The following is a 27,630-nucleotide window of genomic DNA, read 5'->3' on the forward strand; positions in this document are numbered from 1 at the left end:
TCATTCTCATTCGTCCTTAACCCTTCTACTCTGCCTTCTCCCACTCCATAGTCCTAGACCAGAGTTCTGCACAGGAAGATTTAGAAACAAAAAATGCCTGATGAGACCTGGAGAGAATGTTTCCTAGGCCGAGTTTTTTCAGATCTTCAGCAATGGCCTCCCACTTTCCCTCCCTCAAAAAACCCCACCAACACCAGGTAAGTCTTAAAGCTACCCCCACAGACTATACTGCAAGCCCAGGTTTGTTTAAGTCTGACATGAGAAACTTCTTTCTGTTCCGTAATCATGTATCAACCATCCCTTCCCCCTTTTAACTGAGGATCTAAAGATAACTGAAATTACAAAATTCAGCAGAAAAAACAATTCTCTGGAGTAGCAGTCCAAACAGTACTGCTTTTTGCCAGAGGCTACTAAAAAAACTTCAGAGGGAAAAGTACATGACAATCATCAAAATAAAATGCTCCATGTAGAACTGAATTGAAAAAGCTATTTTCAGTCTTAAAATACGTGATCATATTCCAGAGCTGATTTAACATACGGAGTCATTCGATCAAAGCAGCCCCGTGATGACTAACTATTGTGATAAAAATAAAATTTACCTGGCTTCTAAAGCGAAACTGCCACATATCCTATGTTAGGCAGCCTTTGCTAAACATGATCTTGAATGCATGCTCCAAGAATTCTAGGAATCTGATAGAGGAGAACTCTGGGCTCAGGGACCCTCTGATGTTAGTTATCCAGGCTCCACACAAATGCCACTTGCCATCAAGCAGGGGTTTGTGAACTCAAGATGCATTTTATATGCCCTTCAAAGTCCAAATCTGGGGCAAGCATTTTTCAGCTTACTACAAACCCTAACACACCCCATAAGTTACTCCCAGCTGCTTCACACATTTATTTTACTTGCCCGGCCCGTGAAGCCTTTTCAGTTTGCATTCTTTGTCCTCAAGGCTTGTTTTAGGTTTGGCTACCCTTGAGCAGCCTGTGCTGGACCAAAAAGAAGGAAAGCTTCAGTTCCTTCTCCAACGCACCAGGGCTGCCTCTATGGACCCCCTTCCTGGCTCAGAGTAAAACTGGGTGTTCAGATCCTGGCACTCGAAATGGACCAAGTAGAGGGCAGAATGTAGATGCCTTAAAAAAACAAGGACCCCCCAAAATAAAATAAAGTAAACCAACCCAAAAAAAGGGAGAAAAAAGAGAGGAAAAAAAGAAAACAAACCACGCACCCAAGCGCTTCCCATTCTAACCCACTTCCTGGGCCTTGCAGCTGTGTTGGGAAATTAAGTCAGGACCCAAGAGAGACCCTGCCATCGCTACCTGCCCCAGGTTTTCTTCCCCTTGGAAGCCCACCTGAGGGCGCGCCAACCAGCCTCTGGCTTAGAGTAGGAGAAACTCAGTGACTAGTAAACGAACACGTGGTCTTGCTATTCCGAGTGTGTCAGCACACTCACCATTCCGCACACCTGACTATATAATTTTGTCGATATGCCATCAAATGTTCCATTCTCGCTTTTAATACACAAACCACTTTAGAAACTGTGCTGGATATAGTCAGTCTATTAGCATATTTAATGAAATGCCCACTACACTCGGTTAAAAAGTTGTCTCCCCAAATTCACGTCTACCCAGAACCTCAGAATGTGACCTTATTTGGAAACAAGGTCTTTGCAGATGTAATTTGTCACACTGCAGTAGAGTGAGCCCTGAATTCACTCTAATGGGTCCTTATAAGAAGAGAAGAGACACAGGGACCGGGAGACACACAAGAGGAAAAAGGTCATGTGAAGATGGAACAGAGATTGGAGTGACGTGGCTATAAGCCAAGGAATGCCAGGGGTTGCTGGCAATGCCAGAGCTGGAAAAGGCAAGGGAGAATCCTCTCTTAGGGACTTCAGTGGGAACACGGCTCTGCTAACACCCTAATTTCAGACTTATAGCCTCTGGAACTATGAGACAATAACCTTCTGTTGCTTTAAGCCCCCCAGATGGTGGCAATTTGTCCCGGCAGCCCTAGGAAACTAATACAGGCACTCAAAATTCAGAAACTGCTTTAAAGGTAACCCCAGAATCCATATGAACAGAAAAAGGGTAGCAGGTATAGGTGACATGGCTATAAACCTGCTCCGGACTCTTTCTTAACCAAAGACAAAAATAAATAACGGGCAGATGAATATCCAGGGACTCTTCCAAGCTTTTTAAAGTTCTTATATCCCAAGAATATGGCCTCTGTCCTAAAGTTCAGACTCCTTGCATGCAAAATGGTCTGAATACTAGGGGAAATATTCTTAAGGTATTTGTAAGTGTATTTAAAGTTATTTTTTCCTTTCTTTCTGTAATGTCATCCTGTCTACCCTAAATCCAGAAATTATTTAGGCCACTGCTTTACTATGGAAATGTTTGACGGTACAACTGGTTTTTTTTTTGTGTGTGTGTGTGTGCGCACGCACGCACACGCGTGGGCATCTCACACAGCCCTTTATGTAACAGAATAGATATGCTAGGTGTCAATTCTCCCTTTGCCTAAACATCAGTCACAGTCCGTGAGTTTCAGACACCTAGAAAAACTACAAACTATCTTGGATCGCTGTAATGCAGAATAACTCAGAAACTCAGAATCTTAAAAAATCATTTTCTGAAACAGCTATTGGATCTAGCTATGTGGCAAAATTGGCCAGCTCAGGTGGCAAAGTTTCCTAAGACAAATGAAATGTGATGAGGCTCTGCCAGCTGCTTCCCCTTCCACATCTGGGCAGGGATGGGACAAAGCAGTTATGCTGAGGTCAGAATACATAAGAACACTCTCACAGCTGAATCTGGGCCAAGACCATCAAATTATGGGCCTCTTGTTCTTTTCCTGGAACGATTCAAGTGGAGAGAAAGTCATAAAGTCGCCCTTGAAAAACAAGTATAATAAGTCTGGTCTCTGTAGGAAGGCAAGGTGTCCGTTTCTTCCTTTTTGTTTCCTTTTAACATAGAGCAATAACATTTTTGTTTTAAGTTGGGAGAGGATCACCCACAATACCACTATTGCTAGCATTTTCATCATGTTATCCTGTTAGATTAAAACCCCTTGGATCAGCAACCAAAAAAAGAGCGATACTCATAAAACTGTTATTGCCATTTACTTATAGCACTTATCACTGAAGGTGTGACGCACTCTAGTCTAGAACATGCAGAAATACTCACGAGATCCTCTGGAAGGGAACAATGATCTGAGGTCTCAGGCTGCAAAAAACAATACAAAAAACAAGCGTTAATTAGGTTTAATTATAAAATATAGTCTTAAGTGTCAATTACCTTCAATAAGATACCCCTTTTCACTGATTAGACTGGTAAAAAAAAAAAAGTGATAAAACACCACATGAATGAGGGTGCGGGTAAGACTGCCTCTCTTGTAAGGATGTCTGGAAATCTAAAAGAATGTAACCACTCTGGAGAACAATTTGACAAAATACGAAACTTTTAAATGCATGATAATTTGGCATTATCTTGTATATATGCCCAGCAATTCCAGCCTTGCTATACAGATATACCTCAGAGACATTGTGGGTTCAGCTCCAGACCAACCATTGCAATAAAGCAAATACTGCAATAAAAGTGACTCAAACGAATTTTTTGGTTTCTCAGTGCATATAAAAGTTATGTTTACACTATGCTGTAGTTTACTAAGTGTGCAATAGCAAAAAAAAATTACCATACATACTTTAATTGAAAAATATTTTATTGCTAAAAATGCTAACCGTCAATGCAGGGTTGCCACAAACCTTCAATTTGTAAAAAAAAAAAAAAATGCATATCTGCAAAGCGCAAAAAAGCAAAGCACAATAAAACAGGGCACACCTGTATTTTCTAGAGACACCCTCATCCATGTGCACCAAGAGAAGGATTAGAAAATGTTCAAAGGAGCACTGTTTGTAAGAGAGAGAGGATAAACACAACCCAGAAGTCCATTGAGAGTAGAATGGAGAAATAAACTGTATTATAGTCAAGAGAATAAACTACAGCTACATGTTACAACATGGATGCCCCTCACAAACATAATGGTGAGTGAAAGAAACCAGACCCAAGAGCATACATACTGTCTGACTCCATTCACATGAAGTTCACAAGCAAGCAAAACAGCCATAGTGTTGTTATGTCAGAGGGGTAAGTAGAGATCCACAGCCATACCACCCTGGATGTGCCTAGTCTCTCTAGTCTCAGAAGCTAAGCAGGGGTGGGCCTGGTTAGTACTTGCACGGGGGAGAAGAGTTAGTAGGTAGTTACTCTGGGGAGGCAAGGGGTGGACTCTGTGAGTGAAAGGAGGTGCAAAGGGGCTTCTGAGGGGTTGGTAAGTGTTCAGTTTCTTTACTGGGCGCTGGCTAAATGGGGACTCTGAAAATTCACTGAGCCATGCATTTTGACTTGTGCATTTTCTGTTTGTATGTTATATTTCAATGAAAAAAAGTTACCTAAATAAACTGAAGACTGGCATACCATATGGCCTGGGAAATCTGGCCCTTGGAATATATTCCAGAGAAACTCTTGCATGTGTGCATGAGCTAGGAGAGACGTGCAAGAACGCTCACAGAGCACTGTGTGTAGCAGCCCAAAACCAGAAACAACCCTCACACCTACGAACAGGAGAATAGACATGTTGGGGTAGATTCACACGATGCAAAACTACACAGCAGGGAAAATGAATGAACCAGACCTGCAGGCATCAACATGGATGCAGCTGAAAAACCTCAACGTTAAGTAAGAGAACAAAGCTGCAGAGGAATACACACAATAGGATACAATTTACAACCAATATAAAAATATGCAAAACTTTACATGTTATTTAGGGTTTCATACCTATTTATCAACTCTGTAACAAAAAGCAGAGGAAAAATAAATACAAAATTCGAAATACTGTTTGCTCTTGTAGGAGAGGCAGAGGAAGAAAACTACTGGGGGGAACCCAGGGAGTTGCAGAGGCACCGGTAACGGTCTGTTTCTAAAACCAGGTTGGGGGGTACACAGTGAGTGTTCACCTTCATCTTTTATTCCTCACACACAAGTTATAAATACTCTTATGGGTCTAAGAATTATTTCATATTAAAAACAACTGGATAGGGACTTCCTTGGTGGTCCAGTGGTTAAGAATCCACCTTCCAATGCAGGGGACACGGGTTCGATCCCTAGTTGGGGAACCAAGATCCCACATGCCGCGGGGCAGCTGAACCCGTGCGGGGCAACTGCTGAGCCCGCACACCACAACTACAGAGCCCATGCGCTCTGGAGCCCAAACACCACAACTAGAGAGAAGCCCGAGAAGCCCGTATGCCACAAAGAAGAGCCTGCGTGCTGCAATGAAAGATCCCGCGCGCCACAACTAAGACCCAATGCAGCCAAAAATAAATAAATAATATTAAAAAAAACAAATAAACGAACAAAAAACTGGATATACTCTGACACAGCAATTTTATTTCTAGGAACTGATACTACAAATACACTGAAAAATAGCACAGATACAAAGCTATTCATTACAGCACTCTCACTAACAGTAAATGTTTAAATGTCACCTAAATGCCCTTCAATCATACCAAATTCATCATGACATATCCGTTCAGTGGACTATTTATTACATAGTCTTTAAAGAGAAAGAGATCTTTACATACTGAAGCATACGTAAAGATCTTTAAGAAGCATCTTTAAGAAATATTAAATGACAAAAAGCAAGCTCCAAAACAGTGTGTGTTGTTTGCTACAATTCTTTTTAATGTTGTTCTACAAATAAACCTTTCCAGACTTTGTCCTTGACAGAAGACCAAACTGAAAACCAAAAGGACTCTGGGTCAATAAACACCATTTAAATAAATATTTCAAAAGTTCAGGCTATGGGTGGTAATCAATCGCAATGGAGCAGGAAAGTCTCAAAGGAGGATTTCTTGGGCGAGGTGGGGGGAGATTTAAAAGATGTGATACCATCCTTAGAGGCTGGGATCTAAGAAGATCACAAAGCCTTCAACTTGAAGACGGATGGCAGAAGAGAAAGGCATTTAAGTTTTTCAAAAACAAGGACTCTGACACCTCAGAGCTCTCCTGGAAAAAAGTACTTGATGTTAAAGTACATCCAAGCAGGTGATGAATCAAAATAATGGGATAGAAGGAACTGTAGTAACAGAAATTGTGGGGAGCAGAAATTGCATATAAGTGCAGGAGTAAACAATGAATGGGATATGGTCATAGAAAAACAGTGATATTCCAACAGAGCAAACTAAACTAACACAAAACAGCAAAACCCTAACAAAAATGGGAGAGAGGGCTTCCCTGGTGGCGCAGTGGTTGGGAGTCCACCTGCCACTGCAGGGGACACGGGTTCATGCCCCGGTCCGGGAAGATCCCACATGCCGCGGAGCGGCTGGGCCCGTGAGCCACAACTACTGAGCCTGTGCGTCTGGAGCCTGTGCTCCACAACGAGAGAAGCCACAGCAGTAAGAGGCCCGCGCACCGCGATGAGGAGTGGCCCCCACTCGCCGCAACTGGAGAAAGCCCTCGCGCAGAAACCAGGACCCAACACAGCCAAAAATAAATAAATAAATAAAATAAATACATTAAAAAAAAAAATGGGAGAGAGAAAAAGGGGAGGTGGGCTGAAGTATGGTGTCATTTACTTTTCCCTCTGTCTTAGCAGGGTGTCAATTGATGCAACCTAAAATTGAAACATGCAATTTTGTTAAAAAGCTAGAGCCATTCCAACTTATCCTCATCATGTATCTTCTTAACCTTTTAGGGAGTTTTTAGAAACCACTATTTCTTGAGATGAAGAAATAACTGTCCTATGTCCAGCAATTTCTTATTTCACTTTGGCTTCTTCTACTGACTTTAAATTCTGTTGTATTGAACTGAATCATTTTACATAAAACAAGCACAGTACTCCTCCTTGATATGAAGTTATCTATCTGCCAGGCCTTCTCCTTGTATACATGCATGAATTCTCTTGAATGAATCTCATTTAATAATGGTTATTTCATGATGATGATTGCATGAATTTTTTTAATCATCTTTTTTCTATATTGCTTGAATTTTTCAATGATAACCAAATATCATTTGTCTGAAAACAAACTCATTCTAAAGAAAACAGACTTTTCAAAAACTACATAAATTGAAGAAATTGTAAATGACACACCTGAAGAAAAATCAAGTAATCAAAACAAGCGACATGGATAATCTGAACAATTAGTAGAGATGAAGTCAAAGTTAGATTCAATTATCAGCAAGTGAAAAAGAGGAGAGATTATGGATAACTCTAAACAGTGGTTAAACCAAAGCTAGTCAAAGCACAGCACAGCACAAAATGATTTTAATGTGAACTTTTCATATAAAAAATCACACCTAATTTTTAGTAAGGTAACATTAGTATGCAAATATTCCAATATATATATTTTTAGAACTGTTCAGAAACTTCGCAGAAACAGGTTGAGTGAAAATGACCCAAAGGCTAGTGTCTATTAAAACAGTCTGCTATTTTTGACTGCTCCTTGGCTGAACTCTTCTTCAAACGTTATAATAACATGCTACTGAGTCTGCTTTTCCCTTGAGAAGTAATCTGGAGCACAGGTGCTGGTTAAGTTCAGTGCAACCATATTGTTCCCGCCAGCTGGACATGCCCTTCACCACACAAGCTCACGGTACCTTCATCACTCAAACCCCAATTTCCTTTGCTGTACCCACTCAGTCTGGAAAATCAATTACCCATTCCCTCGGGGTAAGCCCCCTCCCATTTTTTTCTCTTCTATCCCTCAGAGAGGTCTTCTACACTGGAGGTTGAGCTCAAGAATCAATTTAGGGCTAAACTGAAAGGTTTTAGAACAGGGTTTGTTAATTCCGGGACCCTGACCCCTGACCCTGAAAGATCAACGCTTTCCACTCTTCACTCCCAAATCACCAATATCAACAGTAAAAGGATTCCGCCATAAATACCAGTGGCATTAAAAGGAGAATTAAGAGAACACTGCAAACAGCTTTAAGCTAACAAACTTGACAGTGTAGATGAAACAGACAAATTTCTTGAAAAACACAATGTTCTAAAATGGATAGAATAAACCACCTAAGTAGCTATGTATCTGTTATAGAAACTGAATTTGTAATTTCAAAACTTCTCACAAAGAAAATTGGCCCAAATGGCTTCACTAGTGAATTGTACCAAACACGAAATAAGAAATAATATTAACCATCCACAAACTTTTCAGTAATAGAGAAGGAAGATATACTTCTCATTTCATTTTATGAAGCCAGTGTAACTCTGACAGCAGAACCTGACAAGAACATTACAAGAAAAGAAAATGACAGAGACTAAACCTCATGAACACAGATACAAAATCCTTAATAAAATATTAGGAAACTGAATCCAACAATACAATGAAAGGATAATACATTGAGAACAAGTGGAATTTTTTCCCCCCAGGAATGCAAGGTTGCTTCAACATTCAAGAATCAGTGTAATTCACCACATTAAAGATTAAAGGAGAAAAACTGTATGATCATCATAAAAGATACAGAAAAAGTATTTGACAAAATCTAACATTCTTTCATAATAAAAAGTTCTCAGCAAACTAGGAATACAAAGGAACTTCCTCAATCTGATAAAGGGCATTTGTGAAAAGCCACAGCCAACATTACACATGATGATAAAACACTGAACACATCACTCCTAAGGTCAGGAACAAGGCAAGGAAGTCTGCTCTTCCACTTCTATTCAGCTCTGTACTGGTGGTCCTGACCAATGCAATAAGGTAAGTTAAAAAAATGAGCAAAAGGATAGTTTTTTAAAAAAGCAAAACAGTCTTTATTCACAGTTGATATTGCAGAATTCCTCCCACCAAAAAAATCTACAAAAATATAAATGGAATTTAAAGTGAAGTCAACAAAGTCTCTGGGTATAAAGTCAATATGCAAAATTAAATCGTATTTCTATATAATTGCAACAAACAATTTGAAAAGTTAAAAATAAATTCTACTTACAATCACAGAAAAAATAAGTATCTAGAAATAAATTTAACAGAATACATTCTCCTTTAAAACTAGAAAACACTGTTGGGAGAAATTAAAGACCCTGAAAAGATGGAGAGACAGACCACACCCATAGGTCAGAACAGGGGTCGGGAGACCTTTTATTTATTTATTTTTTTGAATTTTATTTTATTTTTTTATACAGCAGGTTCTTATTAGTTACCTATTTCATACATATTAGGGTATATATGTCAATCCCAATCTCCTAATTCATCCTACCACCACCACCGTCTCCTTGCCCCCACTTTGTGTCCATACATTTGGGGAAACCTTTTCTTTAAAAGGCCAGATGGTAGATATTTTAGTCTCTGTGGATCACATGGTCTCTGTTGCAACTACTCTGCCATTGTAGCATGAAAGCAGTCATACACAATACATGATGAATGAGCATGGCTGTGTTCCAATAAAACTTTATTTACAAAAACAGGTGGAGGGGGCCAGATTTGACCCATGAGCCATAGTTTGCTGACCCCTGGATTAGAAGACAAAAAAATGTAAAGATGTCAATTCTCCTTCAAATAATTTATAGCTTCAATGCATTCCAATCAAAATCCCAAAAGTTTTTGTAAATACTGACAAGTTGATAAAATTTTTATAGAAATGTAAGGACCTAAAATAGCCTAAACAATCTTGGAAAAAAAAAAGTTGGAGGAATTTATACTACCTGACTTACTATAAAGATACAATAATCAAGACAGCAGGGTATTGGGTTAAGGATAAACAAAGAGATCAATGGGATAGAGTCCAGAAATTGGCTACATGTATGGCCAGCTGACTTTTTTATAATGTTGTCAAAATAATTCAATGGGAAAAAAATTGTCTTTTGGACAACTAGATATTTATATGAAAAAAATTTGAATCTTGACCTATATCTTACATCAAAACCAAAAATTAACTTGAGATAGACTAGTGTCCTAAATATAAAGGCTAAAATAATAAACCTTCTCAAAGAAAACATAGGAGACTGTCTGTGCAAGTTGAAAGTTGCAATGATTTTGCAGAAAAAATACAAAAGGTTCTAAGCATAAAAAAAAAAACATGGATAAATTAGGCTGCAAAATTTAAAAACTGCTCATCAAAGGATCTATTAAGAAAATGAAAAGGCAAGACAAAGACAGGGAAAAATATTCAAGGTAACATATCTCATTTCCAGATTACATAAAGAACTCCTACAAGACAAGACAAACCCAATTTTTAAGAGACTTGGACAGATATTTCTCCAAAGAGGAACTATGAATGGCCAATAAGCATATGAAAAGATGTTCAGCATCACTAGTCATCAGGGAAATGCATTTTAAAACCACAATGATAAAACAATACATACCCACTAGAATGGCTAAAATTAAAAAAAAAAAAAAAGTACCACCACCAAATGTTGTAGTCTGGTACAACAACTGTGGAAAACCATTTGGTAGTTTCTTACCCATAAATTTACCATACGACTCAGCAATTTCCTATGTATTCACCCTTCAGAAATGAAAACATAAGTCCACAAAAACACTTGCACAGGATGTTCATACAGATTTATTCATAACAGCAAAAAATTTTAAACAACACAAATACCCTTCAACAGGAGAATAAACAAATTATGATACATCCATACAATGGAACACTACTCAGCAATAAAAAGGAAAAAACTACTGATCCATGCAAGAACATGGATGAATCTCAAAAGCTGTTTTACTCGGTGAAAGAAACCAAACGCTAAAAAATATATACTGACTGATTCCATTTTACAAAGTTCAAGAGCAGGCAAAACTCGGTTTAGGGTATGGCAATCTAAATAGTGTTTGCCTCTGGAGGGAGGGAAGGAAATGACTGGAATTTTTTAGGGTGGTGGAAACATCGTACATCTTGACTGGGGTACTGGCTACGTAGTGTGGACATTATCCAAAACTCAACGAAATTCAATTAAGATCTGTGCATGTAATTACAATATGTAATTATACCTCAATTTAAAAAATAACACGTAATTTTACATCTAGTAAAAATATCACCACTCAGTGTAGGTAAGGTTTTGATAAAATGATCACTCTGAGCTATAGTTCTTTAAACCTTTAAAAAGTTTTAGATATTTGTATCAAGTGCCTTAAAAAAATGTGCCTACCCTGGCGGTCCAGTAGTTAGGGCTCCGTGCCTCCAATGCAGGGGGCACGGGTTCGATCCCTGGTGGGGGAACTAAGATCCCACCTGCCACGTGGCGCGGCCAAAAAAAAAGTGCCTACCATAAGTACATAATCAAAGCACAAAAAAAGTTCTAGCAGGATAAATAAGTCGTTAAGAATGGCTATCTATTAGGGTGGGAAGGAAGAGATAGTTAAGGGGCACTTTCATTTTTTATTTGTATATTATATGTGTGTGTATATATTTACATATACATACATATATTCAATTCACTTTTTTTTTTTTTTTTTTTGCGGTACGCGGGCCTCTCACTGTTGTGGCCTCTTCCGTTGCGGAGCACAGGCTCTGGACGCGCAGGCTCAGCGGCCATGGCTCACGGGCCCAGCTGCTCCGCGGCATGTGGGATCATCCCGGACCGGGGCACGAACCCGTGTCCCCCGCATCGGCAGGCGGACTCTCAACCACTGCGCCACCAGGGAAGCCCTCAATTCACTTTTTTAAAACCCGAGATTATATTCATGTAATAATTATGTAAAATTTAAAACAATAAAACACAGAACTCCTAAATGTTCATACCCTTTTTCTCACCATTTCACTTTGCAAAATCTTCCAAATATATTTACAATAATTATGAGTCACTTTAATAATATTTGTATCTTAAATCCCAGGCTTTTAAAAACTTGATCATAAACTTTATAGAGCTTTTCATCATTTCTTTAAAAAGAAAATATTTTGCTCGTGATAACTGCATATCTTTGTGAATATACAGCAAACCACTGAATTACATACTTTAAAAAGGTGAATTTTATGCTATGTGAATTAAATCAAAATTTTCAAAAAAGAAAGCCTCTTGCTTCTGAGATTACAATGATTCCTAATATTCTTTAATGTACTGATGGAACTAGAGACATTTTGTAGATGAATGCTTTAACACATTTAAGCAATTAACACATTTTTAAACGCGAAGTAATTAACAAATCTCAAAACAGGCACACTATACCAACTATGGAAGACTGCTAACAGTCCAAACATATATATCTTTTTCGCCTTACTAACAGGATCCTAATTTTGATTCTGTTATAAAATATTTTCTTCCAGTTATAAAATATTTTATAAAATATAAAACACGCAACAGTTATAAAATATTTTCTTCCTTGGTCCCTACTGCTGTTCAGAGTAGCTGCATGATACTATTCTGGCCAATGAGCTATAAATAGAAATCTACTGCTGGAACTTCCAGGAAAGCTCCTGGTTTCCCAATAAAAGAGGGAGAGACTTGGCTTGGGATACCCCAGCCTTTCCCATCTTTTCTGCTTTTAAGTTGGAATGATGGCTGACAGTGCAGTAATGATCTTGTGACAGAACTGGAAACTAAAAGGAGACTTCCTTGGATACCTACACCAACTCTGGACTGCCTGTTTCTAAAGTGCTTATAATGAGAGAAAAATAAAAGCCTTAATTGGTTAAGCCATTGTAGTTAAGATTCTGTTATACGTAGGACAATATAATCCTGATACAATGATCAACAGAGTTATTGAAAAATATACACCATTATTATTTACTGACAACTAAATTAACACATCAATTAATTCAAAAGGAAAACCAACAGAGATCATACCTTAACAGCAGTATTTGGTTTCATACCACATCGGTACGTCTTTGCTATCTGTGGAGTTAGCTGGATTTCCTTGGTAAGTTGCCTCCATTTTCTACACTCAGGTTTTGTACATTGAACCTAGATGGAAAGTAAAAGTCAAGATCAATGGGTCGGCACCTCGTGAGCTAGCATTTCTATCTTCCACCTCTCACTTTGCCATCTTCTTCACATGATTTGGTCAACAACCGTTCAGCACTTCCAAGTAAATACCTTTTCTTCCCCTTGCGCCATGGCCACCCATAAAATCCACTTTTACCCCATCAGTCTAATTTCTGATTCAATACTAGCTCAGGCCCCGAGAAGTGCAAAGGGGATCTTAGTACTGTTGTCAGAATGGCTTTCTAGCTCTAACCTAAAGAAACAGAGTTAAATTTAGTTGCAGGTAGTCAAAAAGTATCACACTAAATGCATCAAAAAGTATCACACTAAATGCAATGTGGTATCCTGGATTGCATCCTGGAACACTAATGAAAACACTGAAGAAATCCAAATAAGTCTGTAATATACTTATTAGTACTGTACCAATGTTAAGTTCTTAGTTCAAAATATAATCCTGGTGTGTTAGATGATAACAGTAGGAGAAACTGGGTGAAGGATATACAGGAACTCTGTACTATCCTTGCAAATTTTCTATAAATTTTAAATTATTCCAAAATAAAAAAGCATGCAGATATCCATCTGCAGAAGAATGAAGTTGGGCCCCTACTTAACACACATACTAAACTTAAAATGGATCAAACACCTTAATGTAAAGAGCTAAAATGATCACATTCTTAGAAGAAAATATGAATCGATCTTCATGACCTCAGATTTGGCAGTGGATTCTTAGATATGACACCAAAAGCACAAGCATCAAAAGAAAAAAATGGATAAACTGAACTTCACCAAAATTTAAAACTTCTGTGCACTAAAGGACACTATCAAGAAGTGAAAAGACAACCTAAAGAATAGGAGAAAATATTTGCAAATCACTTATCTGATCAGGGCCCAGTATCCAGAATAGATAAAGAACACTCACAATTCAACAACAAAAAGACAAACAACCCAATTTAAAAATGGGCAAAAGACTTGAATAGACATTTCTCCAAAGAAGATATACAAATGCCAGCAAGCACAAGAAAAGACGCATTAGTCATTAGGGAAATTCAAATTAAAACCACAATGAGATACCACTTCACGCCCACTAAGACAGCTATAATTTAAAAAAATGGTAAACATGAGTTGGTGAGGATGTGGAGAAATCTGAACTCTCATACATTGCTGGTGGGAATGAGAGATGGTGCAGCAGTTAGCTATGGAAAAGGGTTATCAGTTCCTCGAAAAGTTAAACATAGATTTACTATGATCCAACAATTTCATTCCTAGGAATGTACCCAGAAGAACTGAAAACAGATGTTCAAAAATATTTGTATACAAATATTCACAGCAGCACTGTTTGCAGTTAACTAAAAGGTGGAGATGACCCAAATGTCCATCAACAGATGAAGGGATAAGTAAAATGTGGCAGATCCATAGAGTGGAATATTATTCCCCCATGAAAAGGAATGAGGTCCTAATACATGCTACAACAAGGATGATTCTCAAGTGCACTACGTTAAGTGAAAGAAGTCAAATATAAAAGGTCACATACTGCATGATTCCTTAATATAAAATATCCAAAATGGTAAATCCATAAAGACAGAAAGCAGATTAGTGGTTGCCAGGGGCTGAAGGCAGGGAGGAATGGGAGGTGACTGCTGAATGGGCACAGGTTTCCTTTGTGGATGCTGAAAATGTTTTGGAATTAGACAGAGGTGGTGGTTGCACAACATTGTGAATGTACTAAATGCCATTGAGGTGTACACTTTAAAATGGTTAATTTTATGTGAATTTTTTGTGAATTGAAAGTTATGTGGGGACTTCCCTGGTGGCTCAGTGGTTAAGAATCCGCCTGCCAAAGCAGGGGACATGGGTTTGAACCCTGGTCCAGGAAGATCCCACATGCCACAGAGCCAACTAAGCCCGTGTGCCACAACTACTGAGCCCAAGTGCCAAAACTACTGAGCCTGTGCTCTAGAGCCCGTGCTCCACAACAAGAGAAGCCACCGCAGCGAGAAGCACACACACTGCAATGAAGAGTAGCCCCCCCTAGCCACAACTAGAGAAAGTCCCCTTGCAGCAATGAAGACCCAATGCAGCCAAAAAATAAATAAATAAATAAAATAAATTTTACAAATAGTTATGTGAATTTCACTTCAATTAAAAAAATTTTAAGTATGCAGAGAGAAGCTCAAATTACCTGTAATATTAAATAAATTAGCAAATTATTTATTAAATGATGTTATATTTATATTATATATGCAATTGCTAAAATAGGTTTTCAAAAAACGGCTAGATGGAAAAATGATATAAAGTTAAATTAATAAAAAAACTCAGTTAGCAAAAACTTACATGCAAAGTATGATTTTAAACCTAATTAGGATTTGTATATAAAGCATGAAATTGTGTTTAAACATACATAGAAAAACATGAATAGAAAAAAAAGATGAGAGAGATATGCACCAAACTTAGCACTGACTATCACCAGCTGGTAATGAGTCTTTAGTTTCTTCTTTACACTATAGGTTGAATTACGTGATTTTTCTACAAGAATCAAAAATGTGATTTGCTTTAATAGTTACAGAAAGAATAAATGTAATTAAAGAAAACTTTCCTAAAAATTGGTATTTTCATCCATTCCTCTTGCATTTAGCTCTACAAATCCTTTACAGAACAGTAAAGCGTCTTTACCCAGTAGGGAAGCTGCTGGTCTGCCATGAAAGCTTTGGGACTAGGTTCAGTTTTTCCATTGCTAGTCCATATTTTTTTCCACGTAGTATATTTGTCATATCCATCCTTATGGCTGAAAAAGAATAAAAATAAATATATCAAGCTATAAGTTATTCAGGTTTTCAAAACAGGTGGCAGAAATCTTACATAAAGGACTTAACCAGCCATATTTTAAGGAGGGGGGTAGTTATCATGGCACCCATAAAACAGGTGGCATTCCTATCAATTTTAGTACTTAAAACTATCAAGAAGGGATGGTTACCTGTCTGTTCAGCACCCTCTAGTTGTCAGCATCCTCCCCCTAATCTTTGCATTCTGCCCACATGCATTGGCACAGAAGAAGCAGCTCCTAGACGTTTCAGATTTGCAAACTAAGGAGAATAACTGTCTCACAGCAGATGCTTTTTGAGCACTGAGTGTGCACACACATAAGTGTACACACATGCAAACTACAGCATCAAAGTCCTGGCCCACCGGTAGTCAGCACAGGTGTGGCTGAAACAGTGGAATAATTCAGTAAGCCTGGGGGCTCAGTCATAACCATCTGACCCCCTCCACCACCCAAGCCACCATCCTTTCCACCACGGAAACCTCAAACAATTATCAGAACAAACCTTCTATAGTAATGGTCAAAGCATTCATTACAGAAATGCTCCCCACAGGAGAGGTGATACCACCGGGATGTGTAGCCATTTTTGGCACATCTGAAAACAGCAAAAACGGGTAGCTTTGGTAATGAATAAACATTTCTTCTCATTTTGTTTTGTTTTTTCTAACATTTATCAAATCACGCTTTTTTTTTTAACATTTATCAAATTGCTTTATAAAAAAAAAATTAATCAAGCACCTCCTAGGAGCCCTTTTGCCTTACCTCCAACAATCAGAATTACAACACCCAGAATTATAACAGGGGAATCCTAACAACCAGATTACAGCAAGGGAAATGGAAAGGCCAACTGATACATAACAACGCATGGTGAGGACACAGGACTTAGATCAGTGGTACCCATCAGAAGGGCCTGGGACTTAGCAGTTTTATCAAGACTCCACGGAGTGATGATAGGGTTTCAGACATGAAAGAAGGGATGCCAGTGGCCTTGCTGCATGTGAGTGAAGGAGCAAAGTGTGGTCTTTAGTAATAACATCTGGCCCGATACTAAACAGTGAACGAATCTGGCCAGCTGGAATGGGACCATCCAGCAGGCAATCTAGTAAATATAACCTACCACACAGCCAATCATGTAGTAAAAGAATGAAATATAATGCCACTATGAACAGTAACACCACCACCTCTTTGTGATTAAAAAAACAAAGCAAAAAACCAAAAACAACAACAAAAAAAAAACCCAGGATATGTTTTCCAGGTTTTACTGAATGTTAACTGAAGATTTTTCTCTGGAAGTAAACGGTTATGCTTGGGGGCTTCCCTGGTGATGCAGTGGTTGAGAGTCCGCCTGCCGATGCAGGGGACACGGGTTCGTGCCCCGGTCCAGGAAGATCCCACGTGCCGCGGAGCGGCTGGGCCCGTGAGCCATGGCTGCTGAGCCTGCGCGTCCGGAGCCTGTGCTCCGCAACGGGAGAGACCACAACAGTGAGAGGCCCGCGTACCGCAAAAAAAAAAAAAAAAAAAAAGGTTATGCTTGGGTCATCCTAATAAAAATGGCAAGAGTACAGTTAGCTACACAGCTTTAATGAGACCTGTATATATCTGTTGGAGGAGAAGGTATGTTATATGAGGGAGAAAAGCAGCACAGGGAAATAAGCATATACTTGTCTCTCCAGGGAGGTCAAGGTTCTCTCTCCTCTGCCCCCACCTCTTACCCCCATCCCATCCTCAAACTGTCCCCCCTGCCACCCCCTACCACCAGAGATACAGCCATTGCGGATGGGACTGGAGGACACGGATTGGCAGAGCTGGGCGTGCTGTATACAAAATGGACGGGCAATGTCTCTGTTGTTGGATAACAAGTATCTCTATGTATCTTCAGGAAGACTATCTTTGAGGATGAATGCTCTCACCCGCAGGAAGGTGAGGCCAAGACCCACCATCTAAACAGACCTTTCAGAAGCGCTGGCAAAGCACACGGGACATGCGGCTGTACAGCCGGCTTTTTCGCATTTCCTGTACTTCTTCTCTGACCCACCATCTTCATCCTCGTCTGTCGTCTCTGTGGCCTTTTTCTTCACCTGAGAAAGAACCAGCTGAGGTTAAGAGTACACTGGCAGGGCCAAAGGCAAAGGCGGTGGGAGGTTTACTACTGAAATCACTTCCATGTTAGAAGTTCTAAACGTGAAGATCAACAGCATCCGGACAGTGGGGGAGGGGTTGATGATACAGCTATTTCCCTGAGACTGCACTGTGCAAATAACTCGCTAATTTGCTAGAAATTTAGAACTAGCACTTTGACAACAGCTCTCTGAGTAGAGAACTAAAATGCATATGAGCTTCTCTGAGGAAAAAGCAGTTTCAACTATACTTCAATAAAAAAATTTAAAAATTTTAAAAAAGCTGTATCATCAAAAATAAAAGCCACTCTCAAATTAAGGTTTTTTTTCTTTACTTAGAGCAGTTATATCCTCTCAGTATTATAGATCTTCAAAACTAGGGCTTCCCTGGTGGCGCAGTAGTTGAGAATCTGCCTGTTAATGCAGGGGACACGGGTTCGAGCCCTGGTCTGGGAGGATCCCATGAGCCACAACTACTGAGTCTGCGCGTCGGGAGCCTGTGCTCTGCAACAAGAGAGGCCCGCGCACCGCGATGAAGAGTGGCCCTCACTTGCCACAACTAGAGAAAGCCCTCACACAGAAACGAAGACCCAACACAGCAAAAATAAATAAAATAAATTAATTTAAAAAACAAAACAAAAAACTAGACAAATTCTAGAAAAAGAATTACATCATTCAATATTTTTCTTTAAAAAAAAAAAAGTCCTACAAGAGAGATGGCAGCAAGTAACCTGCTAACAGCACCCAACCAACTACAAGCTGAGGTCCAAATTCCTATCAATGACACCAAGCAAAGCATGATCTGGCCCCAGCTCATATCCTGGAGGCAACCCTACATCTGTGATTCTCTGAACACCCCATGCTGATTCACACTCTGCGCCTTTCACCTCTGCAGTTCCCTCTGCCAGATACACTTTTTTCCTACATTCTATCACTTTATCACACTGATTGTCTCAAGGTGAATTTCTCCACTAGGCTGCAAGCCCCTTGAGGGCTGGAATTACATCAACTCTAATTCTTCAGTCCCAATCACAGTAAGCCTGTTGTTCAAAACAGGTGCATTGAATGAACAAATGAGTGATACCTGCCTACCGGAGCTCCTCAAAGGAAGGCTATCTGGAGAATGATCAAAAGGTGCTTTTTTCTTTGTCCTCCCCCGTGGGGTTGCCATTGTATCAGAAAATCTGAAAACAAACAAACAAACATTAAATATTAGCATCTGCTAATACTTTCAACACTCTGGAGTCAAGTTATTATGTAATTTAGTTGGTAAGAGTATATGTGCCACAGTCAGATGGCCTGAGTGTGAAGCTATTGCTTTCAAGTTACTTAAGCTCGCTAAGACTACACCTCAGTGTTCTCATATGTAAAATGGGCACAGCCAGAGTGTACCCTAGCATTGGTGTGAAGATTAAGTAAAATAACTAATTTAAAGCACCAGACCTGGTATAAGTACTCAGTAAATGTTATCCATTAGTAGTATGTACATTTACATATAAAAATGTAACCACACGAATGACCAATAAACAACTGACACTACTGTTTATAAAATTCAATGAGTAAAAATATCTCATTTTTGTTTGTAATATTCCTCTCTATCTCACTGCAACTTCTTAGTTCCTGAATTTTGCTCTCTTATTATACTTTAAAAAGAACACTCATTCATTCCTTCTCAATAAAACCCAACAAACAAATCTCAGGCACACTGTCTAGTCACTAGTGAATACAGGAATCTGGGTTGGATAGTCAGTAATATTTTCCACTGGACAAATGTTATGAGTTCTCAAACTAGTCTAATAACAGCACAGTTAAAGAAACATTAAGAACCAAAAGTCTACATGAAAAATAATGCATAAAACCATGAATGATTAAGTTATCATATTAGTATTTTTTCAATTAAATTCAATAAGGAATGAAAAATGCTTAGCATAAGTACTCAACAGTGTATGGATCCTACAATTATCACACATCTCCGTCCTTGATCCATATTTACTACACACACATACACTCACACAAAACGATAGCATGAGAAATAAACAGGACATACCTATAGATAAGAAAATGGAAAGTGGAAAAGTGTTTTTATCTTAAAATATAAATCCCACATATATGATCTTAATCTTGGGGAAAAGCTTTAAAGGGCCTGTAGTCCTATTGTTTCACTATAAACCGTAATCCTATTGTTTGCACTAACATTCATAAGCGCATTTTTCATGGATTATTAACATCACGTGTGAAGACTTTCAGTCTGCCATCTATAACAACTTTGAGAAATCTTGACACCGATGTTATGGATAGTTTTTCTTTGACTCAGTCTTCACTTTCTCAAAACCATTATGTTAGTTGTGAACAAATATACCTTATGCATATTCTGAAATGCATTACAGTTCTTCAACCATTAAAAAAAATTGCCATTAGTGCCACAGCACTCATTACACAGTTGGATAAAGAACTAATGATTTTAAAAGTACTACTGTCTACCTATAATTCTTATACCCTGAGAAGGCTTTCTGGATCACATTTTCAAAATTTTGTCCAATCTAACCAATCTTTTTATGTAAAACATATCCCAAATTATTCATAAAATGAACCATGAATAGAGCATGTGTAAACAATGTATACAGTATACATTAAGTATTGCAGCAAAAATATTTGAGTCTAATGTGGGGTTTAGGAACATAAATAAAATCAGGTTCATGCAACATTTGACAGTGTTACCTGGGCAAGTAAGCACTCTCAAAAGAAAGCTCTCTCAAAAGAAAACATAAGGCTTCCCTGGTGGCGCTGTGGTTGAGAGTCCACCTGCCGATGCAGGGGACACGGGTTCGTGCCCTGGTCCGGGAGGATCCCACATGCCACGGAGCGGCTGGGCCCGTGAGCCATGGCCGCTGAGCCTGCGCGTCCCGAGCCTGTGCTCCGCAACGGGAGAGGCCACAACAATGAGAGGCCCGCGCAGTGCAAAAAAAAAAAAAAAAAAAGAAAGCATAGATTCTGGAAATTTCATCAAACATTTTAACCCAACTGTATACTGAAAAACATGTATTTGATTGCAATGAAGAAATATGTAATTCAAGAAATGGTTAAGAGGAAATGAAAACATTAGCTATAAAAGCCATTAAGAAATCTGTGTTGTCTGGGAAAAATATGATTGAAGATTTTTAGGGCAGTAATTTTGTCTCAGTTAATTATACAATTAACAGTTATGTACCTTCATCCTTTTTTTTGACACTTACTGTAATCTCTGTATTTTCACTGTTGCTGGGTTCTTGGGGCTTAAAATAGAGGAAAAAAATTTAAGTTGGAAGGACTACAGTTAATTGTGCTTTTAATATAGTCTTAGAAATATGATCAAAAGTGTCATTAAAACAAATTAGTTTACTGGAAGTGCTTTCCCACCTGGTTCTTCAAATTAATAAACTCACCTAACATTAAGTATGATCAATTTGTTTCAGGTTCAATATGACTTTATAGGCATGTTTCTTCCTAATTTTAAATTCATAGCTTTGGTTTTCTTTCAATGTGACAAAAGAAAGAAAAAAAGGTCGGGGGGGCATAAATATATAGGTGAATATATCAATGTCTAGATTTCTACTTTAATAATTCCCAGGATTTTTTCAGAAGTAGCTTATTCAAAAAGCTTTTGAAAAAGACACAGAATTCATAAAAATATGAATCTAAAGAACTCCAGGTTGGAATAAAAATTTATAGCGGTGTTAGCATAATTTCTCAAAACTGGACAAAATACTAGAAACTTCTTCAGAGACAAAAGGAGCAAAAGTTTCCCTTTGGGCCACCTGAAATTCTACCCACAGTAATCAAATTTTCCGAAATATGGATCCAGTTCAATTGCCCGAATGCTTTGTTGACTACTTTCTCTGCATGGAAGATAATTAATTATTAATGGTCATTTTCTCCTGTACCTCTTGACGAAACCGTCCCTCCCACTCGCCTTCCTTCCACTAAAATAGGTTAAAAAAAAAAAAAAACCAAAGTGTAAAAGCCTCGAGTTGTGTGTGCACAGGTGGAGTGACGGATCTCCCCAAAGGGAGTGGTCTATGGACGCCCGTACGCTCTCCCGAGGGAGGGCTGGGCCTCCAGCTGGCTAGGTTCCAGATCACGGAACCCCAACTCATTACAGCTGGGCCTGCCCATTCCTTCCTCTTTCACCTGCCGGTTGCTAGGCTGTTGACTAACAGCTACCGTAATCGGGCCGCCCCCTAGGGGTCCCGGGTCCCAGCGGAGTTACCCCAGCAACCTGGCAATGCCGTTCGCGTCTCAACGCGTGGTCGCGGCGCCGCAGTCGAACTAATACCACCTGCGAGGCCGTGCCGGCTCCTCGCCGCCACGCTCTCGGCTGGGAAGAACAGCCAGGGAGTTCCTACTCCCGGACTGTGGGTCCCCAACCTACTCCCCGCAGGTACTCCCCAGGTGACAGGGCACTGACAGCCCCCAGGAGGGAGCCCCAACGTTCCCTGTGCCAGATGCAGCCGCCTCTCTTTCTGAAAAGCTTTCTCGTCTCTTCTCCGAAGTCGAAGAAGCAACAGCCTCCCCGGGCTCACCTTTGCGCTGGAGTCGCGGCGAGAAGGCACCGCTGTACAGAAAGGAAATATTGCGGGGAGGGGGGGTTAGGAGAAACCCGCAGCACCGCGATGAACCGGGGAACCCGGTCGCTGCAACACCCCAGCCCGGGAATTCCCCCTTTCTCAGGCTGGGATCCCCACCTCTCACCCCCTACCAATCCGGGGAAGGAGGTATAGCCCCGAGGGCACCGGTCCGCCTCCCACCCGGGCAAGGAGCGCTGCACAGGGGCAGGAGAGCGTGCACCCCGGCCAAGCTGCTTTGTGCAGAACTGTCACCCGAAATCCGCCGCCGCCCCCACGCCCGCCCCCGGAGCCGCGTGCCCCCCACCTCAGAGCGCAGGCGAGACCTCGCGCGCCGCCCGGAGCCGCGGGCGCCTCTCCGGAGCCGCGCGCCGAGCGCACAAGACGGCAGGATCCGCGCCGCGAGCCGCAGCCCCCGCTCGGACGCCGCCGCCGCTGCTTCCGCCCCTGTCACGACGTGACCCGGGGTGGGAGGAGCCGGCGGGACGAGGGCGGAGTAGGGTACCCGCCTTCGCCTTCGCCGCGCTACTCGCCCCGCCCTGGCCATTTCCGCCGCTGAGCAAGCCGGGGAGCGTGGGGAGGGGGGCGGGGTCTGTGCGCCACGGGAGGGGCGGGCCCGGGGGCGGGCCCGGGGGCGGGTCCAATAGCAGGGCTGAGCCTGGGGCTTAGGGACTCAGCTGGTGAGGCCCGCGGCAGCGCCAGAACCAGCAGCAGGCGACGGACAGCGCACAAGGTAGGCTCCGCCGGGTGCAGAGAGGGTGCGATGACCAATGGGACGTTTGCTAGGTGTGAGTGTGTGATCGGATTCCGGAACGGGGCGTCCCAGCCATCCGCGCCCTGAAATGGGCTCAGGGAGCCTAGTGGGAACGGGGAATAACGAGATCAGGTAGTGAATGACCTTTCTGAGTCCATGGTTAAAGTGACCCCAAAGCATTGTTGGGTATTGTTGATTTTAAGAAAAGAGAAGTACTTGCCGGGACAGTGAGGGGAACTGGGGTGCTGTAAATATTGTCTTGCTCCATGGTAATTGCATAGGTTGTATGCATGTATAAAAATTCACTGAGCCATACTCTTAAAATTTGTGCACTTTAGGGAAGTTATTCTTCAACTTACCAAAATTTTAAAATAAATCTAAAGTAGAAACATGTTTTTTTGAAAAGGTGAGGCGGAAACCAGTCTTGGGAGTCCACCCAAGGAGAACTTGGGCGACCAAACTAGCACATCTGATATTTCTGTGTATGGGTAAGAATGATTGTGAAATTTGCCTTTCCTGATTCTTATAATTTTGCACTTTTATCTTGCTTATAGAAAGAAATTTTTTATTTCTCCAGAAAAGGATGTGGACAAGTACAGGTTGAGAAGCTATGAGAACACCTAAGAAGTGATTAAGTTATATTCATGATGTTAAGTTATATTTCAAGTTTGTGTAAGAGGGGTAGCGTTGAACAATTCCAGGCTGCCCTGGCTCAGTGATAAAATTATTTTCCCTTTTGTTTTAAGTAGAGAACTGTTTATGAGGGCTCAAGTTCAGGTTCCAAAGTTTCTGGCTGAATGTGGAAATGGGAAAACTGCAACTCTCTTTTGCTTTTCTGTACCCAGTACATCAGATACTTCCCTCTGACCTCTCAGAAAACCCTGAGTGTCACCTCTTGACTTCGTCAGGGCCTTGCAAAAGCCATTTGTTAACAAATGTTTGCTGGGAAGTGAATTTGTGTTCCCAATTCCAAGAGAGGTGCCTTCTCCTTAAATCCTAAGCACACTGAAGCCAAATTTTGCCATAAAGGGAACTTTTCCTTGAATAACTGCTTTTCCATGAATAATGATTCATGGATGAATCATTAAATTAACTCCACCAAGAGTAGCGTGCTAGTGTAATCCAAACTAAATTAGTTTCACTAATGACTCAAAGGATATGTTACAACTATTGTGTTGTATCATCCTTACATGACAAATTGCACGTTGAAAGGACAGACATTTTCCTCATACCTTCAGGTAGATTTGCAGTTATGTTCACATGTCCTTTTTTCTCAGTTCCCTTTGTAAAAAGGGGGAAAAAAAGGAACAAAGAGTGTTGTTCATCATCCAGTTATACTAAGGGTTAAATCACAACCCCTGCAGAGGGGGATGTACCCCAGGTGATTTAGGACTTCAGGAGGGAAAATAAGGGTGAGGCATTCTGTGTTTTGTATAAATGGCCCCTAGATAGCATGCCTCAGGGAGAATTTCAATGGCCCCAGATTCTTGCATCTTCTTGTACAAAGAAATCACTAAAATCATTAACTTGAGGTATCTGTTCTTTGTGATTAGCAGTAATCTTTTACCAAGATGTATGCTAGACTACATGTTTTTCCTAGTCAAAAAAAAAATCTTATACATGTGGAGCATATATATTTGGAGCATTTCCTCAGAGGTATCAGAAAGTCTCTCTCCCAGGCTATCATCCTCAGTAAGGTCCCCGAATAAAATTGAAACTCACAACTCTTATGTTGTGTGTTTTTCTTTAGGTCAATGCCTTTGTGTGCATTTTCCCATACCAAAAAAAAAGCTATAAGAAAATTATTTGAAAATGCAAACTTGTGGGGTAGAGACGGGATATTGAATCTGTGCATCTACTTTTGCTTCCTCCCGAAACTCCACCAAAACAACAGCAGGATTTTTAAAGACATAAAGGGAAGACAGAAGAGAAGATAAAAGCAATAAAAATTTGAAACCTAGAAAGCAGATGGACGAGTGATAAAGGATTTTGCAGACTGAAGAAAGCTAAATTCTAAACCAGCAATGGGGAAAGCCAATGAGCAATCCTATTTGCATTATAGAATCCCCCAATGCTCAGGAATTAGCAGCACCTGGTACCTCAGGGAGATGGAAGGGTATGGTTGAAATTAGGAGGATTGCTTGAAATCCTGGTTCCTAAAAGGCTAAGTACCCAGATCCCTTTCCCAATTCCCTGCAACCAAGTATCTCTTCTTCACCACAACAGCAGACTTTGGGGGGGGTTTATTCCCTGGAGAGGGTACAGTCTTAGACTGGGAAGATACAGTTCACAGTTGGGGATGGGAGTACCGTACTGAAAATATGGGGTTAATTGAACACAGGCGAACTGAATGCTGGGGCCCTTTCCCACTGTTCTCCTTTTCTCATGTGAGTATAGAACCATGGTCCCAAGGACTCAAACTTTCAACGGGAATTGGGAAGTCCATCTATGGAAAGTCCAAAGAAAATAAAGATAATGACATCTAAGTTTCCAAATAATATCTATTCACATCATCCTGCAGAGAAGCTTACAGTCCAAATAAGCCCCATCCACAAACTTAAACTTATAATCAGCTTTTTGGTATTTACTCTTAAATGTGAGTAGATAATAAGAATTGCTAGGAATTTGAGGACAGTCACTAGTTTGAAAGGTAGAAGACAAAACCAACAGAAAAAATGACTCAGTAACAGACCATGCAGGTAAATAAGAGAAAATATTATATACATTCTATACATGAAATAACAACAAAATAAAATGAAAAGAGAACATCAGAAACAAAAAGGAGCTCTTGAGAATTAAAGACTTGAGAGCAGAAAAGAAAAACTAAGTAACAAGGTAGAAAGATAAAAATAAGGTGGGCTGTCAGAAAATAGGACAAAACGATGAAGAGTTGGAAAATAGAAAAAAATATGAGAAATTTAGAGCACTGGGTCAGGAGGTTCTACAACCATAAAAAGGGGTCCGAGAAAGAGAAATAGAAAAAAAGGACCAAAATCATCATCTGAATAATTCAAGAATTTTTCCATAATTGAAGGATATGAGCTTCCAGATTAAAAGAAGTCAGCCAGATGGATGAAAACAGACCCAGGATAAGGCATAGAGTTAAGAAATTGCAAAGACTAAGGGGCAAAGAAAAGCTTTGAGAGAGAGAAAAATATTGGCCACATGGAAAATATCAAGATCCAAATGTCTTTGAATTTAAGCAGTAACTCTACAAGCTAGATGACAAGGGAATGATTTCTTCAGAATTGTGAGAGAAAATGTTTTCTAACTAAGAATTCTTACCCAATAAAACTATACATCGAGGATGGGGAATAAATAGTGTGAAGACATTTTATACATGTAAAATTGCCAAAAACCTTTTCTCCCATGCACTCTTTCTCAAAAAGCTGCCAAAGGTTGTATTTTACCAATATAAGGGTGGTAACCAAAAAAAAAGGAAAATAGCCAATAAAGGAAACAGGAGATTCATCAAAAGATAAGAAGGAAGGCTCCAGGATGGTGATAGATAAAGAATGCAGAAGGCTAGCTGTGTACCAGGAGAAGACAGCATCCAGTTCAGAAAGCTATTCTCTGAGATGACATTGATAGGCTATCTGATAACCGAAGAGATTGAGAGTGTATTGACAGGAGATTGGGAGAACTTAGAGTTGAATTAGTAATAAATATATGGAAATTTTATAAATGAAAAAGCCAGATAGTTATTAACTATAGAATAAAAAGTTGTACAGAAAAGGAAAAGTAATCATAGAATTCTATGTGGCTTACCTGTGAATAGTATTTACCTAGTCATAATAATGTGAACTTGAAATGTTTAATCACGAATATGCTATATCTATATGGAAAGGATAGGAAAAGTAAGAAGGTGGTGTGTGTGTGTTGGGAAGTTGAAAGAGGACTAAATGCTTATCTTTTCTAGATGCTTCCTAGAAATAAAAAATTAAGAAGATACAAAATAAGCATGCTATTTGAGTTATATTTTGAGTTATATTTCAAGATTCAGCTAAAAGAGTTAAAGATTTTTTTCTCTCATTGGAAATGGGGACTGCTGCTTTCATAACTCTGTTGAACTCTTTGAATTGTGTGCATTATAACATTGATTAAAAAAATAAGAAGTAAACATTAAAGGAAATTTTAAAAATTAAAGAGTGAGATGCTAGGAAAGATTCTAAGCTTACAAAAGTTATAATGCCTGGTTTTTTTTATCTGTCCTCTCTTTTTTTTAAACTTAAATTCTTTTACTCTAAGATGTAATTCAATTTATTTAAAGATCTTTCCTAATGTGTATTATGAGGTATGCCTCTACCATCAGATTCACTGAAAAGTAATTTTTTGTATAGCTTTTCCATGAATATTGAAATATTTTTTAAAAGCCATACTGCTGGGACTTCCCTGGTGGCACAGTGGTTAAGAATCCACCTGCC

The 27,630-nt window shown here is 39.8% G+C and overlaps 1 protein-coding gene across 4 annotated transcripts in view; it reads right to left on the minus strand.

The window, feature by feature from the left end:
- KDM1B (lysine demethylase 1B) overlaps nucleotides 1-19,035 on the minus strand; it is a 51,982-nt gene extending 32,947 nt beyond the window's left edge. For 3 of the 4 annotated variants that reach the window (XM_079713854.1, XM_079713853.1, XM_079713852.1), the window contains exons 1-6: nucleotides 18,936-19,026; nucleotides 17,685-17,812; nucleotides 16,240-16,329; nucleotides 15,587-15,698; nucleotides 12,779-12,895; nucleotides 3,187-3,225 (exon numbers count right to left, since the gene is read on the minus strand). In XM_079713854.1, the coding sequence (XP_079569980.1) occupies nucleotides 3,187-3,225; nucleotides 12,779-12,895; nucleotides 15,587-15,698; nucleotides 16,240-16,329; nucleotides 17,685-17,812; nucleotides 18,936-19,022 (573 nt within the window). In that variant the 5' untranslated portion in view covers nucleotides 19,023-19,026. Of the gene's footprint in view, nucleotides 1-3,186; nucleotides 3,226-12,778; nucleotides 12,896-15,586; nucleotides 15,699-16,239; nucleotides 16,330-17,684; nucleotides 17,813-18,935 lie in introns of all 4 variants that reach the window. The other variant, XM_079713851.1, reaches the window with a different exon arrangement.
- Between the last annotated feature and the right edge of the window lie 8,595 nt (nucleotides 19,036-27,630).

The sequence above is a fragment of the Hyperoodon ampullatus genome, assembly GCF_949752795.1.
Source record: "Hyperoodon ampullatus genome assembly, chromosome: 10".
NCBI lineage: Eukaryota > Metazoa > Chordata > Mammalia > Artiodactyla > Ziphiidae > Hyperoodon > Hyperoodon ampullatus.